Source organism: Macaca fascicularis, chromosome 1 (assembly GCF_037993035.2).
Source record: "Macaca fascicularis isolate 582-1 chromosome 1, T2T-MFA8v1.1".
Lineage (NCBI taxonomy): Eukaryota > Metazoa > Chordata > Mammalia > Primates > Cercopithecidae > Macaca > Macaca fascicularis.
The window spans coordinates 62,652,111-62,668,490 of record NC_088375.1 but is presented as its reverse complement, the minus strand read 5'-3'; the positions used below and the strand labels follow the sequence as shown (position 1 = coordinate 62,668,490).

Below are 16,380 nucleotides of genomic sequence, written 5' to 3'. Positions count from 1 at the left end.
GATTCTTCCATCTTTGAACAAGAAAAAAGGCCTAGAAACATTTAATAACTTTTACATTGCAAATAAAGATAAAACTAGAAACAGACCTAGTTGGAACAATTCTACTAACGTAGGCACCACACACACACACACACACACACACATATGCACACACATATCCAAATACACAACTCAGATAACTCTTGGTAATATAAAGAAAAGAGTGATGAAATTCTCTGACCCTGAAATTGGAGCTTTCACCAAATAGTTGTTTAAAATGCTACTGCCAAAGCAAATTGGCCAGCATCAGTAAAGAAAAAGGGAATTTTCATCACTGGGAAAAGTTCTTGGAATTGCTCTGCCAGCCATTTACTCTCATCCCAGAAAATCACAAGATCTGAGAACAAAACTTAGCATCTGGTCAATCCACTCCAGTTGGCCTAAACTGGATCCAGGAAAGGCCTAAACTGGCCTTCAGCATGAAGGCCAGAACTCTCCCATCCTAGGAGGCCTTTCCCAGAGCTGGGCATCCTTTGTGCTCAGAGAAGCAAAGCAGGGAGACGGCAGTGCAACCAGGTTAGAAGAGTAAAGACTAGCACTCAGGGTTCTCTATGATTTTGTCTCCATATACTGCTCCAGACACATCCCTCACTACTGAATTACATGCACCCACCACCCAAACCATGCCATTTACCTTCATAAATCAAAGATCCTCTGCATAGTCCTGCCTTTGCACATGGTTTTTCTCTAGTAGTCTTGGAAGAAGTCTTCAAGTCTTGATATCTCAAGACCCATCGGCCAGGCGCTGTGGCTCACGCCTGTAATCCCAACACTTTGGGAGGCTGAGGTGGGTGGATTACTTTAGGTCAGGAGTTCAAGACCAGCTTGGCCAACATGGTGAAACCCCATCTCTACTAAAAATATAAAAATTAGTGGGGTGTGGTGGGCACACCTGTAGTCCCAGCTACTTGGGAGGCTGAGGCAGGAGAACCACTTGACTTGGGAGGTAAAGGTTGCAAGGTTGCAGTGAGTCAAGATCGCGCCACTGTACTCCAGCCTGGGTGACAGAATAAGACCCCGTCTCAAAAAAAAAAAAAAAAAAAAAAAGGCCCAATGTGATCTTCTGTCAGCTTTCTAGCACTTACTTTCTGGAATTAGCAAATATTATTTATATTTGGACACACATATCTTACCACCTATAGGGCAGGAGACAGGGTCTCATAAGCCTCCACATTGCTCCAGAAGAAGATGTGGTACCCCTGACCCAAATAGCAGGTGCTTGGTGATGATGATAAGAATAATCAGACCTTCTTAGGAGGTTCATCTGCCACCTCAAGTCAGAACTACGTATGAAGCTAAGTACGTGGGGCTGGGTGGGGCAAGCAGAAACAGGCCAAAAGGGAACTCACTTGGAGGACCACTGTCCACGCAGCCTTCCTCCAACTCTGGGTGCCAAGGACTTTTTTATTCTAGGACTGACTGGGAAATCCTTCCTTCCAACCCCTGAGCGGCTGATCCCAGGGTGTTTATCTCGTTAACTCTGTTTATTGTGATCCCGGTAAGAGGTTCTGAAGCTCTCCAAGCCCCTCTCTAATTAAATTCATTAGAACAGATTGGGGCTTTCTTTCTGGATCTCAAAAAAATTAACAACATGATTAGCATCATAATAAGGGGGAGAGGGGCTGCCAGGGAGGCCTTTCAGGAGGGGCCGGGCCAGTCTGGGAGGGGAGGCGTGAGGAGGAGCAGGTGAAGGAGGAGAAGGCAGATGCTAAGACAGCTGCTTCCTGGAGGAAGAGAGCAGCAGGAGCTGGGAGGGGATGATAGGGACGTGAGGGGATGACCCCACCATGCCCCAGGCACTCCAGCTTTTTCATGGCACTGTATGTGGGAGAGGAAAGCCAGGACAAGAAATTAATCAATGACATAAATCCCAAAAACACGGACTGTGGGACAGGAACTTGCAGCAATCTTCTAATTTTACAGAGAAAGAAATCCATCTAACAATGGGGCCAGAAGTTGAAGGCCCCTCGTACCTTTTATGATGATGTCCTTTTCCTGCAAGACTTTGCTGCATGGACCAGGGAGAAGGTGGGGTGAGGGTAGAAAAGAACAGGCAGGATGAGGAGGTCACTTCTTTCCCAGAGAATCTGAACCCAAGTTTTTGCTTATACACCTGATGATTCCTTCATCTAGAATACTCTCTGCTTCTCTTCCATATCCAAATTCTGCCAATTCTTCGAGACTCCGTTCCATTCCCACCACCTCTGTACAGCAGTTAGCATCTGATGAATATTTACTGCCAGCTAAGTATTACATTGGGCCTTTCACTATCCTCTCACATTTAATCTCTGTAACAGCCCTGCAAGGTTCATATTAATATCCCCATTTTGCAGATGAGCTGCAGCTATGCACCTAGCAAGTGGAAGAAGCAGGGTCTGAATGTAGATCTGTCTGATCGCAAAGGCTGAATGGTTTCTACTATGCCGTGTCACCTCCGTGACTCCAACAACTGAATCCAACTAACAGATCATGCTTTTCTTTGGAATTTTACTGTCCAGGGTCCGAGGCACCAAGGAAGATTTAATTAGACCCTGTATTGTCTTGTTCTCAAGGTGTTTTACATGTCTCAGTCTTATTTCTTCTATCTGAAAGCAGGAACCACATTTCTGTATCTTTCAGAATAAAGTAAGGCACTCTAAAATGCTTTTTAACTGAGTCCTTCTAACAGATTTTCCTAGAAAGCCTTGTGCATGTGGATAAAACATGCAGCTTTTTATTTTTCTACCTGGGGTTGGGTGGTGGGGTGGGAGGTGGGGCTCAGTACAATATATGGGAGAGGAGCATAGGCTTTGAAGTCAAATAAATAAAGGTTTAGATTCTAGCTCTGCGACTCACCTGTTCTGTAATCTTCAAGAAGTAACAGCTTCTCTGAATCTGCCATTTTCTGTGAAACAAGGAGCCTAACAATATCTCATTTGTAGGTAACCCTTTCAGGATGAAATGAAATGATGCATAGAAAGCACAGAGTGGGGTGCCTAGCACATAGAAAGAACTTGATAATGATGACTATTGTTATTATGCCACTTTTATTTTTTCCAGCTTGCCTCAAGTCCTAATGAAAAAAGAGTGGCCTGAGAGTTCTCAAGCTGGCACAATCTAACCAATATCCTGGGTCAGCAAAGCTGTGGAAGTGCCTACTCAAGCACCCAGCAGAACCATTAACTCCCAGGCCCTCTTCTGCAGTCCAGGGACCAGGCCATATGCATCCAACATCTGCCCTTACAGTTGGGCCTGGGCCCTTGCAGCTAGGCCTGGGCCTTGGCTGGGCATTGTAAGTGTCCAAAGTTTGTCATCAACTTGCTCAAGCCAAGGCAGGGGTCTGTCCAGACAGTTTGGTGCAATCACTCCAGATCCTACTGCCCACTATGACCCCTCAGCCATGCTCCTACAATGCCAGGAATTCATCTAACCTCAATTACAGCAGTTCTTGTGCTGAGTTTTAATTTCGTTTCATTTCTGTGTCTCCAACTTGACTTACACGCCCAATAGCTTGCACAGTTCCCAACAGATTCAAAGGCTCAGGACACATTGATGAAATGAACAAATATGGGTGTGTGGGTGAAAAGAGGGGCTACTCAGACAGATGAAACTGAGAGTCTCTCTCTTTAGCTAATTTCCCAGTTCAGCTATCGATATTTGTGGGAATCTGTGGTCAACTGTATAGCTTCTAAGGACCTCTCCAGCTTACCAACAACTTCCCCTCCCCGTCAATGGCTCCCACCTGACTCTGGCCTTCCCATAATGTCAAATCCTTTCACACACAGCAGGGCTCACAATATTTTTCCTTGCCTTGTGTCTGAGCATATACCTGTGCGTCTTCACTACACACAGATAGCTCCCAGAGCCTCTTTCCTCTGACTCACTGACACTCTAAGCATATCCAGCCACACTTTACCCCTAAAATCCAAGAGCTTAGAAGATGGGATTGGGAAAGTCAAGCAGCCTTGAACTCATTGCAGAGCTCCCTCCGGTTATTCCCCTATCAGGTTGTAGCTGCATCTAGCTGGGTTCAGCTACACACAGAACATCCCCCCTCCAGCCCTTCATGCTGGGGATCTGACAACACCTTGAACCTCATCTTGTCTCCTACCTTTTTCCTGACAGTCAACTTCAGGGTCAGCCCTGAGCTACCATCCAGGATAGCATCAGCCAAGCCCTCTTCATAGCTGTGGAGGACAGGGTGCTGATACCACCGGAATTAAAGACCTGGCTGTGTAACATCCCTATCCAGGTGCTCTCGCTCAAGCTTATCTATGTTATTTGTCTGATCACCTGTCTTCCTCTTCCATTGCCCAGGAGCTCGGAGAGACTGGACCCTGGCTTACTTTTCATCTCTATGGTCTCAGCACCTAGCAGAGCACCACACTGTAGGGATTAATGGATCTTCGTTAAATGAGTAAATATGAAACTGGCCTTATGTTCCCCTCACTTCTCCCCTCCCCACCCCAAACATCACCCCAGTCAAACAGACTGAGAACTGAATTTTTCTACTTCTCCCTCTCTGACTTCCTAAGAATTTCTTTTTCTAAAGACAAAGGGATGCTTCTCACACCACAGCTCCTGCATGATCTTGAAGATCTCAGAGTGCCTCTGGCCTCCAAAAAAGCATGAGGGAGAAGAGTGGAGCCAGAGGTAGGAAACAAGTTGCAATAGACTGATCAGAGCCTTGGTATCCTGTCTCTCACTCACCACAGAAATCAGACCCTCCTCTGACCCACCTACCTCAGAAATGCAAAGCCAGAACCCCACCCCCAGCTCTCAGCCACCTCTTCAATGTGTGCCTGAAAGAACCAGCCCTTGTGAATGCAGCCAGTGCAGCCCACAGGGAGCTGGCTAGGTACAATTGGAAGGTCTTGCTCTGGCTCTCTGGGGAGCTAGCTCCTCCCTCCATGTGCCTTGGTTTATTTCTCCGTAGTCTTTCTGATGTCAAACAAGGGGGTGAGGGGTGAGATTCATTGCACAAAACTGGGAAATATGTACATTGTTATCAGAATCCCCCACTTCACCTGAGCTCCAATCAAGCATTTCAACATCAGAATCTTAACCCAATCAGCTCTCAACAACGGCTGCAGGTGATGCTTTCTCCCTGTACCAGGAAAAGCTGGCAGCCCTGAGGCACTGATGCCAGGGAAAGCTTCCAGCCCCACCCCAACTCATGCTGGAGAGGGGACGGAGAAGGGTGACAAAGCAAGGGGCAGCCAGTCCCAGCAGCACATCCCCTTGCCGGCACTGCCTGAGGCCCATTCAGAGTTTACTGCATAGGAGCTGAAGGAGTCCAACCACTTGGATTCCTAAAGTGAGAAAGCCTTGCAGAGAAGGGACAGGGTCTGTCTGCAATTTGCTCTTAATGCCCCAATTTAAGCCTCTGGGTTTCGTCTGAGGACCCCAAGACAGGAATTGGGCTGCCATTCCCTGTTTCACAGTGGCAACCACAATTTCTGGGGCTAAGTGGGAGTGAGCCTCTTTCCTTATTGGCAGCATAATTCTCTCTCTCTCTCTCTATATATATATATATACACACACACACACACGCACGCACACACACACACACACCCCTTCAGTTGAATCCAAAGACAAGGGGAGAAATTACTCCCTCCGAAGTGCCAGCTCAGTCAAGACAAAAGGTGAAATGTATTAGCTGCTTAGCAGGCCCCTGATCTCCTTCAGTTCTTCCTGCAATGCAATTCCACCACATCCAATCATCCCCAAACCAGAAGGAGGATAGATCTCTGCCTGTCTTCCTCCACTGCCCCCACCTCACAGTTGGTATGGCCCCTATCCCCAGAGGCTTCCAATCTTCACACACATTTTCCCTGGGCTATTCTCCTATTGCTTTAAGTTCTGTGGGCTCTGAGCCTGGCTTTGGATCCACACAAACAATTAAACTCCTGTCTAACCAGGTCTCAAAGCCCTGTGGCTTGCCCTTGCCTTGCTGGAGATTTGATTGCGGCCCAGCAGGGCCCAACACATTTCCAAGGGTAGATGAGACATATTAGGCCCTCATGCCAGCGACACAGGCAGGCAGAAAAGGCGTATTGTCGTCCTCTCCCCCACACTGAGGGAGGAGGCCTCTCTGCTCAACACACACACACACATGCATGTGCACACACACACACCACATGCCAAAATGCCAAGGAAAGAGTCAGGAGCAGAACCTGGCTGGGGACAGGATGGGGGCTGCCATGGGGACCAGATTCTAGGTGATTCAGCACTCTGCCCACTCTTGGCCCAGCCCATGGGCCACACTCATGACAGCTCCAGATGCCAAAGTGCTGACTTGGAGGCTGAAGCAGAATCTTTTCTAAAATCCAAAATTCTCCAGCCCTCCAGCAGGGTTCCTCGTTCAGGCCCTTACATCAGGGCTCAGGCCAAGCCCTAGGAGGAGTCTGCTCAGTCATTCCCCTGGACCCTGCCCCTTCCCCATCCTAGTTTCCCAATGCCTAGCACCCCCTCCCCCAATTCATCTAGGAAACAAACCTGAACAGCTAGAGGACCGGGGCAGCTGCATGGCTGGAGAGGAACATAAGAGAGAGGCCTACTAACCCCCAGCATTCTTCTTCCCCAAGCCACAAATAGGATCAAATATGCAGAAAGGGGTTATATTCCACAACTGAGATCCCCATGCAGGGAAGGAGGGTCCAGGGACCACTGAGGGAGGGCTGAGTACAGGCTGTGTGGCTCCATACAGCACCAGGAAGGGCAGTGAGGAAAGGTGACGGGTGTCAGGCCAGCTAACAGCCAAACAGGGAGAAGGCGGGGTTCTTGAGAGGGACTGTGATGCGGGAGGACACCAAGAGGCAGCTGGGAAGGGGCTGGGACAGGGCGTGCACAGGGGGACTGGGGGAGGACAGGAACTGTGAGGGAGCGAATGGAGAGACAGGACACCAATTGGTAGGGGCATGAGATGGGTAAGAGAATAGGGGAGGCAATAAGGGGTTGATGTGTGCGGTAGGAAAAATAGGAGGCATGGGGTCATCCAAAGCGAGGTGTCGAGGTAAACAGAAGTACAAGGGCAGGCAGGGCTCACGGACGAGGTGGGGACAGACAGGAAAGGGAAAGGGTTGAGGATGCGGGAAGGGGGAGGGGACGCGGCCAACGAGATAGAAAGGGTGTTGGGGTGGGCAAGGGGCTGGTAGTTGGACGGGGATGGGGTGGGTATATGGACAGAATCGGATGGATTCGGGGCAGGTGACAGTGTGGAGAGGGGAAGGGATGGGAATGTGGACGGAGGGGGAGGGGGACAGGTCAGGGGATGGAGACAGAGAGAGGAGGGCGGGAACAAGGGGGTGTCGCTAGGTGGGTTTCCATGATTCTCTACCCCCATCTCTCCGGTGTTCGCGCTCGCCTACCTCCAAGAGCTCGGGCTCCGGCCCTGGGCGCTGTCTGAGCTGTCCGCTGCCGGCGCCGCCACTTCCCCCGCGTCCCCTGCAGCGCCTCTCGCCGCCAGCCGCCGCATTAGGGCAGAGACCAGCCCGTGCGCGTCCCCGGGCGGCCGGCGCGCCCCCGACAGCCTGCGTGCGCGCCCCCACGCCCCTCCCTTCGCGCGCCGAGCGGCAGCGGAGCGGGGACCAGGACAGAGGCGGAGGGAAGGATGCTCCGGACGCAGCCCCGCCTGGCGCGCTGGGGAGCGGGTGCGCAGAGCCAGGGCCGGAAAAAAAATCTTCCTTTCTCTTTTCACCTGAGCTCTCTTTGCAGGCTCGCCTTGAGAGTGATAACAACTCGTCTCCCCCGTTTCCGTTCGCTGAGCACCTACTACGTGCACAACACACAGGAGGAGGTACACTGAAGCCCCAGCAGGATTGCGTGTCTGTCCCTCCACCACAGACTGTGACTTGAGGGAGCAGGAAGTTGCTGGACAGCTTGTGTTCTCAGGGCCTAGCATAGAGACTTATTTGTGGTAAACTCTCCAGTAAAGTTTGTTGATTGGCAAGTCGTTGGATCCTGATTCGGGGATGTGAGAGGTTGTGACTACTATTAACAGTGAGGGGCTTTCTTTTAAAAATGAGAGATTTCCTCTGTCCTAGGGGGACTCAGGCCTCAGTCTTGGCTGGAGAACTATCTGACATGACAGCAAGACGTTTCTCTGTGGACCTCAGTTTCCACAACTGAACCATGAAAAGTTGATTGGGTGGTCGCCCAAGGTCTCTTCTAGCTCTGACATGAAGACTACATTAGGTCCTGACTAATGTGCACAGGACCTGAGCTCAGAATTATCACCTGAAATAGTGGAAAGATCCCAATTAGGGAATCATAGAATCTTAGTCTTGGAAGAGTACTTGGAAGCTTCTAGTTCAGCTCCTCATCCAAAACTACAGTGCCCTGCAGCACCCCTCTGTGGCCCCATTCAAGGACTAGTTCCTTTCTCTGTGCTCATAGCTCCTACCCTGGCACCACTGTCCTTTATTCTGGATGAGAACACCAAAGTTCAAGGAACCTGCCCAAGTAATAATTGAAAGCCCAGATGCATCTGACAGTGCCTAGTTAAAACTACTTTGCTATTTTAAGATGGGCCCTAAGATTTTTGGATTTCACCACTACTAGAATCTTCTAATATGGTCAAGTTGAAGGATCACAGGATTTGCCAAGAAAGTCCTGGGTTACCAGCAGGTTGAACTTGGGCAGTTCACTTAACCTCTCTAAGTCGTCTTTTTCCCATCTGTAAAATGGGGTTAGAGTGAGCATCAATGAGATAAGGCACTGAACCAAAATGTTCTTTACAAATGTTAATTATTGTTCAGCCTTCCCTCCCCTTTCTTCATTATTTTTAAACAGCAAATACACGAAGACCTAGAGAGATAGAAGATCACACAGTGGTTTGGTGGTTGAAACTGAATTGGGACTCAAGTTTCATGGCCTTAGTATAAAGAAATCGAGTCTGGGCCTGAAGGGCGCATGGAGACCCCCAGAGGTCCTGAGGGTGAAGGTGTTTCCTTGGGCTCGGTGGTGTCCTAGAGCTGCAGGCAAGTCCTGATGGAGGGAGAGGCACCCCCTGCCGGTGATAGACTCTGGGGACTAAGAGGAGCCTAGGCACCTTGCAGGCTGTTCTGCTGCTGTGTCAGGAACAGACTCACTCAGGACCGAGGGCAGAAAGTGGTTGCTTTTTTTCTTTCCTGACATTTATCTGGCCTTCCTGCTTCTTTTTCTTCCCTGGGTTTGCACCTCTAGTTCTGGCTGGAACCCTCAGCAGGCATGGACTTTCAACCCAGACCTGAAACCCCACTCACTGTGTCCTCTGTCATAGTGAATGGCAAGTCACAGGATTTTCACATTCCCTAGTGTCTCATTCCTCCCAATGAAATTCCATAAGCCCTGCCTCATCCTGGGCTCAGACCAAGAGAAAGCCCCAGGCATGAGTCTCAGGCACTTGAAGCCATCCTCTTCCACACTGGTCCCTAGGAAGTGTGGGGAAACTGGCAGATTCGTGCATTACTGGTGGAGGTTTAACTTGGTATGGCCTTTTTGGGAGAGCAATACAGCAGTACCATCAAGACTTTATACACTTGACCCATCAATGCCACCTCGAAGAATGCAGCCTGCAGAATCACTGGCCCAATCCACAAAGATGTGTATGCACAAGGACATTCAGTGTGGCTCATCCAGAGGACAATGATTACATGCATTATAATAATCCATGCAATAACACAGTTTTAACAATGATAACACACACACATTTGTTTTTTAAAAAGCAAGTGAATAATGGCATGCAGGGAAGAAAGGTATTATCCTTTTCTGGGGGAAGAGGGAAAGCAAATTGGGAGACAGGGTTGGAAGAAGAGGAGAGAGGGATGATGCCCTGGGCTAGTTTAGAAGGTGAGAGCAAAGGCCCTCAAGCATGCTAGGAGGGATCTAATTTTTGTTGAAGCCTTTCACATATATTATGTCACTCAATCCTCAGAAACCCCAATGAGGTGGGGATCATTGTTCCCATTTTACTGATGAGAAAATAGATGCCTGGTGAGGTTAATAAGAGTACAACATCACACAGATGGGGTGTGGTACAGTGTTAGCTTTGCCCCAAGAGAGATCTGACTTTTGCCCTTGGCTCTTGGGAGGTCATCTCTGAGTCCTTGGATTATCTCACCTGATAAGAGTGCCTTTATCTACCGGGGGGATTTGGGCCAAACCAGGTAGTCTATACTAACAATGATGGATGGTGGGGTCTTTGGGCATGTATCAGCTCAACCTCCAGAGGGGCTAGAAACTAAGGTCAACCACTTGGATGGTCAGCCATGACTACATGAGGGGCTAGAAACTAAGGTCAACCACTTGGATGGTCAGCCATGACTACATGACTGAGCCCCAGTGAAATCCCTGGACACTAAGGATTGGAAAGAACTTCCCTGATTAGCAATATTTTGCATGTAATGTCACACATTGTTCCTCAGAGACTTTAGTGCTGTCCCCAGCTTCATCAAGAGAGAACAACTGCGGTCTCTGCACATGAAACTCTCCTGGACTCCGCTTGACCTGTCTCTTCTTTTCGCTAATTCTACTCTGTATCCTTTTATTGTAATAAGCCACCATTATGAGCCTATGAGCTCTCAGTGAGTTCTATGAGTCCTTCTAGTAAATTACTGACCTAAGAGGGGTCTTGGGAATGCTTGAGCTTGCAATTGGTCAGAAGTAAGGATGGTCTCGGGGACTGCTTCCTAACTCTTAGATGGTAAGTGGTGGAATTGGGAGTTGGACAAAGATCTTAGAGCCTCCAGGGTGTGCCCTCTCCCACTGCACAACACTCCCTTACACCAACCCATTGTATAACAATTGCCAAAGAACAGAAACTCTGCCACTGATACAAAAGGGCTGGGCTCCTGGCTAAACCCCACCCTTAAACCTGGAACTGTGGCCCTAAGTGGATATAGCTGACCCCATTTTTCCTCCCAAATGTTGCCTTTTTGGCCTGCCTGGCCCCTATCCCGTGCCCATAAAATACTTTAGCTGGCAGAGAAACACAAGTGGCTGAGTGGCAAGGATACAAGTGGCTGAGCGGTGAGCAGAGAAGCAACTGAACATCAGAGAGTATGGATAGACATAGCTAACTTCAGACAGTGCAGCTTCAGAGAGGGGCCCAGATGGAGACGGCCAGGCTTCAGAGAAATACCATCTTCCCATTCCCTTTCCAGCCTCCCTTTCACTGAGAGCCAACCACCACTCAATAGTCTTCCACACTCATCACCTTTCAAACAGTTCATGTGACCTGATTCTTCCTGGACACTGGACAAGAACCCGGGTGCCGAGAGGGCAGGGGTTGCCACTCTGACCCTACACTGAGCTGGTGGGCACTTGGCTATCTCTGGACAGCACAGCTGAAAGAGCATTGGTTGTAACACACTTGGATGCTGCTGCAGGACCCGCACAGAGCGCTCCTACCAGAGAGGAGCGACCAGCCAGTTCTAGCATTCGTTCGCTCTGGTTCCCGCACTCACTTGCACACTCCCTTCTGCCAGGAGTGGCCATCGGCAGGCTGAGTGAAATGAACCACTCCAGTTCCTGCCCACAAAGGGGGTCAAGGGAACAATCCTGTGTCACCATCACGAGGAAGAACAAGAGCAGAGTGATAGTCACGCTGAGCTCTAGCAAAGCAGGTGGATGAAGATGCAGAAAAGCAGTCAGAGTAGCATGTTCAGAAGGAATGTAGAGGGGCAAATTTTAGAAAGTTCCAGGAATATAGCACCCCCCCCCCCATAATGCAGGAGGGCAGGAAGGTAGGTGCAGTGAAAGCCAATGGGAAAAGCCACTAGGAATTTACCGTAGGTCCGCCGAGAAGCTACTAGACTCTGATCTCTTCTCTCATCTCTCCCTCATCATCTTCTGGTCTCTTCCTAGGCCAAGAGGGAAGGTTGCATCCCAATTTGCACACAGATTAAGGGAAGGAGGGAGGGAGCCAGGAGCGGGGCTCTGGTCCTTCTCCCATTTGGCCAGTGCACACATGCTGGTAATCCAAAGCAGTGGCAGATGTGGAGACCCCATGCGGTCTGCAGGTCCCCATCACCCCCAACACCTGTCACATTCTTAAATGCCTAGAATTTTCTTCCCCCCATGCTGGGAAGAAAGGAAGCACTCAGCCCAGCTCCAAGCTGGAGAGCATCTTTCCATCTGCTCTCTTACTTCCCATTTTGAAATTAAAAAATAAAAATCTCCTTGGGAGTTGCCTCTTGCCCACCACTGCTGAGGGCCAGCCATAGAGCTGAGCTTATGCGGTCATATGCCTATGTTAGAACTTTTACCTTCCAGATGCAGAGACCTCCCCAAGGCACATAGAATTAGTCTTCCACTGTACGTGGGTGAGATCCCATTCCTAGCTGAGATGGGGCAGTGAATGGGAAAGTTAGAGAGGAGGAGAGAGAAGCTTTGGAACAGCCATTAACCAGCCTTGACTCTAGGCCTGGGTATCAGACCTGTCCCTGCTCCAAGAGTGAGGGAGGCAAAGGGTGGAACTGCCCCACCGCCTGCTTTTTATACAGAGCATATTTCCACCTTTAAAGACTACCTTTGAATTTAACCTACATAAATATATTAGAAAGAGTAGAATTTTTGGAGTCTTTCTTTACCATGATGAAAGGCTTTGTATTAGTCTGTTCTCTCATTGCTATAAAGAAATAGCTGAGACTGGGTAATCTACAAAGAAAAGAGGTTTAATTGGCTCATGGTTCTTCAGGTGGTACAGGAAGCATGGCAGCATCAGCTTCTGGGGAGGCCTCAGGGAGATTTTACTCATGGCAGAAGGGCAGGCATCTTCACATGGCCGGAGCAGGAGGAAGAGAGGTAAAGGGGAGATGCCACATACTTTCAAACAACCAGATCTCGCTATCATGATGACAGCACCAAGGAGGATGATGTTAAACCATAAGAAACTACTCTCATGATCTAATCACCTCCCACCAGGCCCCACCTCTAACATTGAGGATTGCAATTTGACATGAGATTTGGGTGGGAACACAGATCCAAACCATATCAGGCCTATACCTGTTTATTAACAATAGTAGTAAAAGAAGCTATTTCTTGGCTGGGTGCGGTGGCTCACGCCTGTAATCCCAACACTTTGGGAGGCCGAGGCAGGTGGATCATGAGGTCAAGAGATTGAGACCATCCTGGTTAACATGGTGAAACCCTGTCTCTACTAAAAGTACAAAAAATTAGCCAGGCGTGGTGGCAGGCCCCTGTAGTCCCAGCTACTTGGGAGGCTGAGGCAGGAGAATGGCGTGAACCCAGGAGGTGGAGCTTGCAGTGAGCCGAGATTGCGCCACTGCACTCCAGCCTGGGCAACGGTACAAGACTCCTTCTCAAAAAAAAAAAAAAAAAAAAAAAAAAAGAAGGTATTTCTCTCTCGTTCCTCCAATGAGCCAACCAGCAAGAAAAGCCCAACTGCAAACTCTCTCTCTAAACATATGAAACCTTGGTTTTCTGGAGGGTTTTGAGGACTGATCTTCTAGGTAGGTTGCATCATAATCCTGTGCCTAGACAGGGAAATATGGTCCCTCCCCAGCTGGGAATCCTGGAATTTAGAAAACCTTTATCAAAAGAGCTTTTCCTTTTGCAGTTGTCTTGCAGACATATTTGTGCTAATAGTCTTGAGAGTGATTGTGCCCTGCTAACCACAAAGGCATTCATTTCATCTTAATCAAATGGTTAAAACAAATTAAAAGCCTGATGCGGTGGTGCATGCCTACAGTCCCAGCTACCTGAGAGGGTGAGGTGGGAGGACTGCTTGACCCCAGGAATTGGAGGCTTCATTGTGCAATGATCATTCCTGTGAATAGCTGCTGCACTCCAGCCTGGGCAACACAGTGAGACATTCTGGTCCCTTCCACCCACCCAAAAAAACAAAAAAAAAAAAAACAAAAAAACAAAAAAAACAAAATATGTTAAAACAATCTCTTTTCCGAAAAGCCCTTACTCACTTTATCTTTGTGATGTACTCCTTTCTGAAGACTCAGCTTAAACATCTCTCGTGTGAAAACAACAAAACAAAACAAAAACTCTTATTCTGCCAGACTCAGCCTCTCATCTGTGCAGCCGTGCACACAGTAAGGGCTTCCCTCATAGCATTTACTGCACTGCGTTTCCAACTGGAAGTTTCCTAGAACAGGGACCATCTTCCTCTCAGTGTATCTACAGGGTCCTGCACTATACGCTGCTCATAGCTGAAGCTATGAATGAGTGAATGCATGAATAAAAGTATGAATAAAAGCAGAGTTGCTATGAATATAGACAGTGCTATCTAATGACAGTAGCCACTAGCCACATGTGACTATTTAATTTTAAATTAACTAAAATTAAAAATTCAGCTCTTCAGTTAAGCTAACCACATTGTAAGTGTACAAGAGCTAGCATGTGCCTAGCGGCCACTGTATTGAACAACAAAGATGAAAGAACGTTGCTATCATTGCAGAAAGTTCTATTGAACAGCACTGGTCTACATTATGATGGGCACCAGCTGAAGTTATGCAGTGTGTGACCTGCATAACTGTTCAGAGTGGGCCTGTATGAATGAAGTACCTCCCTATGTGCAGTGCTGTGCTAGCTGCTGATCAAAGAATTACACAGACGTTTGTAGTCTAAGATAGGCATGAGAACATCAGAAAACACACTGTAAAGAATGGTCCCTCGATGAGTAAATACAGGCCAAATGAAGTAAACAGACTATGGGTAGGTATCATCAAATATATAGGGAATGAACAGACCGAAGAAGGGAAACATAAAGAAGTTTGGCTGTCCTCATAGCCTAAAAACTAGTGTCTGTTTCCCTTCTTATATTTGAAATGGACATTACTTGGCTAGAATTATTTCCTGGAGAAATAAACATATTAGACAGAAATAACCATGCCGGCCATTGAAATATAGCCAAAGAAAATATTTGTCTTCACGTAGCAACCACGGAAGCTCTCCATCACGGCAATCACTGATTTTTCTGGGAAAGGTAAGATTTATGATGGTCTTTCTGTTGTTTTCAATAAACCATGGAAATGTCCTATCCATTGTAACATTTCAGCCTCTAAATTGTCTTTCTGACATTGCCTCTTGCACATAGCAAATGTCTGAAAATCCTTTGTCACACCAAGTGTCTCAGTTTTCTTTTTTTAAGCTACCTCAGCTTTCTATCAGGAAATGTGGTCCCTGTATCTTGAGGGCCTTTTTCACTTCCTGTAGGCTATTTTTTTATTCTGCCAAAGAAACTGTCAGTTCCCCACCCAGCTGGGGAAAAGGAAGGGAGACTTCACCTTCACTTTGTAGCAAGTCAGGGGGACTGTGCTCCAGTCTCTAGACCCTAGACCCAAGACCCCAGACCCTTCTGTTTCTATCCTGTCCTGCCCCTGCCTCCACCCCCAACACAACTTCTGCTGGCTGGCAGGATCAGCAGGAGTAGGGCGTGGAGCCAGGAGGTCGCAGCTGAGAACCCAGCCTGTGGGCCTGGACACCCCCAATTAGTTTATCTTATTAATGCCAATTTATTAGCACAGAACCCCTGGGAAGTGGGCAGGAGGAGCTGTCTGTTTAAAATAAGCTTTTATATTTCAGGTCTGCAAACTGCACACCTGAGCTCATGGGGAGAGGCCAGGCCCGAGGTGGGTGGCCTTCCTGCCTCCCACCTCCTCTGGGTAGACCTGGGAGAGCGGATCTGACAGTGGCAGATGGGATGGTGTATGCTTCTGAATACAAGATTTGTCACAGTTTTACGTGTAATTGTGCAGGTTTCCTTTTAAGAGTCCTCCAAGACTTTGTTAGCAACAAAGAATTTCTCTATTAAGCTTTATAAATAACATAGCCTTAATAATTAAATCTTGTTTCTTCTCAGGGCTCCAAATGGACTCACTCCTTCAGTTCTTAGGTGTTAGGAGCTGGAGTAAATGATATTTTCCTTATATTTCCTTAGGGACTTTCTGACTTGTAATAAGTCCTCATCATTCACCCCGTCATTGAAGCTGGAACTGAAATAAGTGGTGCCACATCCTCTCAGACACAAGAGAGCATTTTAAACAAATTGATGAACAGTCATTTAAGGAAAATATTAAAAGTACCTGAGACATTTTCATGGGCCATAAGTTCCCTCTGCTTCATACGAACCAAGTGCTATGACCAGGTGAATCCTGCCTGCAAAGATGTGGGAGTGAGAAAAAAGAAACCCCTTTTCTTGTTCACACTTAGCTTTAAAAAACTCCAAGAGCAAACAAAAGCTGCTCATCCATCCTTGCCCAGGAAGAACCTGTCCATGGATAAGCATTTGACTATTGTGTGTGTTGGTGCATATTAAGGGGAGATCATCAGAATCAGTGGTGAGCTGGTAAATATTTAACAAGTGGTTCACTGGAAAGAAAAAAAAACTCAGAAGTGTAGCATTTT

The 16,380-nt window shown here is 47.9% G+C and overlaps 1 protein-coding gene and 1 long non-coding RNA gene across 38 annotated transcripts in view; one reads left to right on the top strand and one right to left on the bottom strand.

Moving 5' to 3' along the window:
• Nucleotides 1–7,519, bottom strand: part of NFASC (neurofascin) — a 201,322-nt gene extending 193,803 nt beyond the window's left edge. For 30 of the 37 annotated variants that reach the window (XM_065540390.1, XM_065540434.1, XM_065540428.1 and 27 more), the window contains exon 1: nt 7,390–7,519. In XM_065540390.1, coding sequence (XP_065396462.1) covers nt 7,390–7,495 — 106 coding nt within the window. In that variant the 5' untranslated portion in view covers nt 7,496–7,519. Of the gene's footprint in view, nt 1–7,388 lie in introns of all 37 variants that reach the window. The other 7 variants (XM_045365001.2, XM_074034134.1, XM_045365109.2 and 4 more) reach the window with 1 other exon arrangement.
• On the top strand, nt 6,889–10,637 carry LOC123567549 (uncharacterized). The gene is made up of 2 exons (XR_006690565.3): nt 6,889–6,947; nt 7,735–10,637. It is a non-coding gene; the product is annotated as an uncharacterized lncRNA (long non-coding RNA).
• Nucleotides 10,638–16,380: the final 5,743 nt, after the last annotated feature.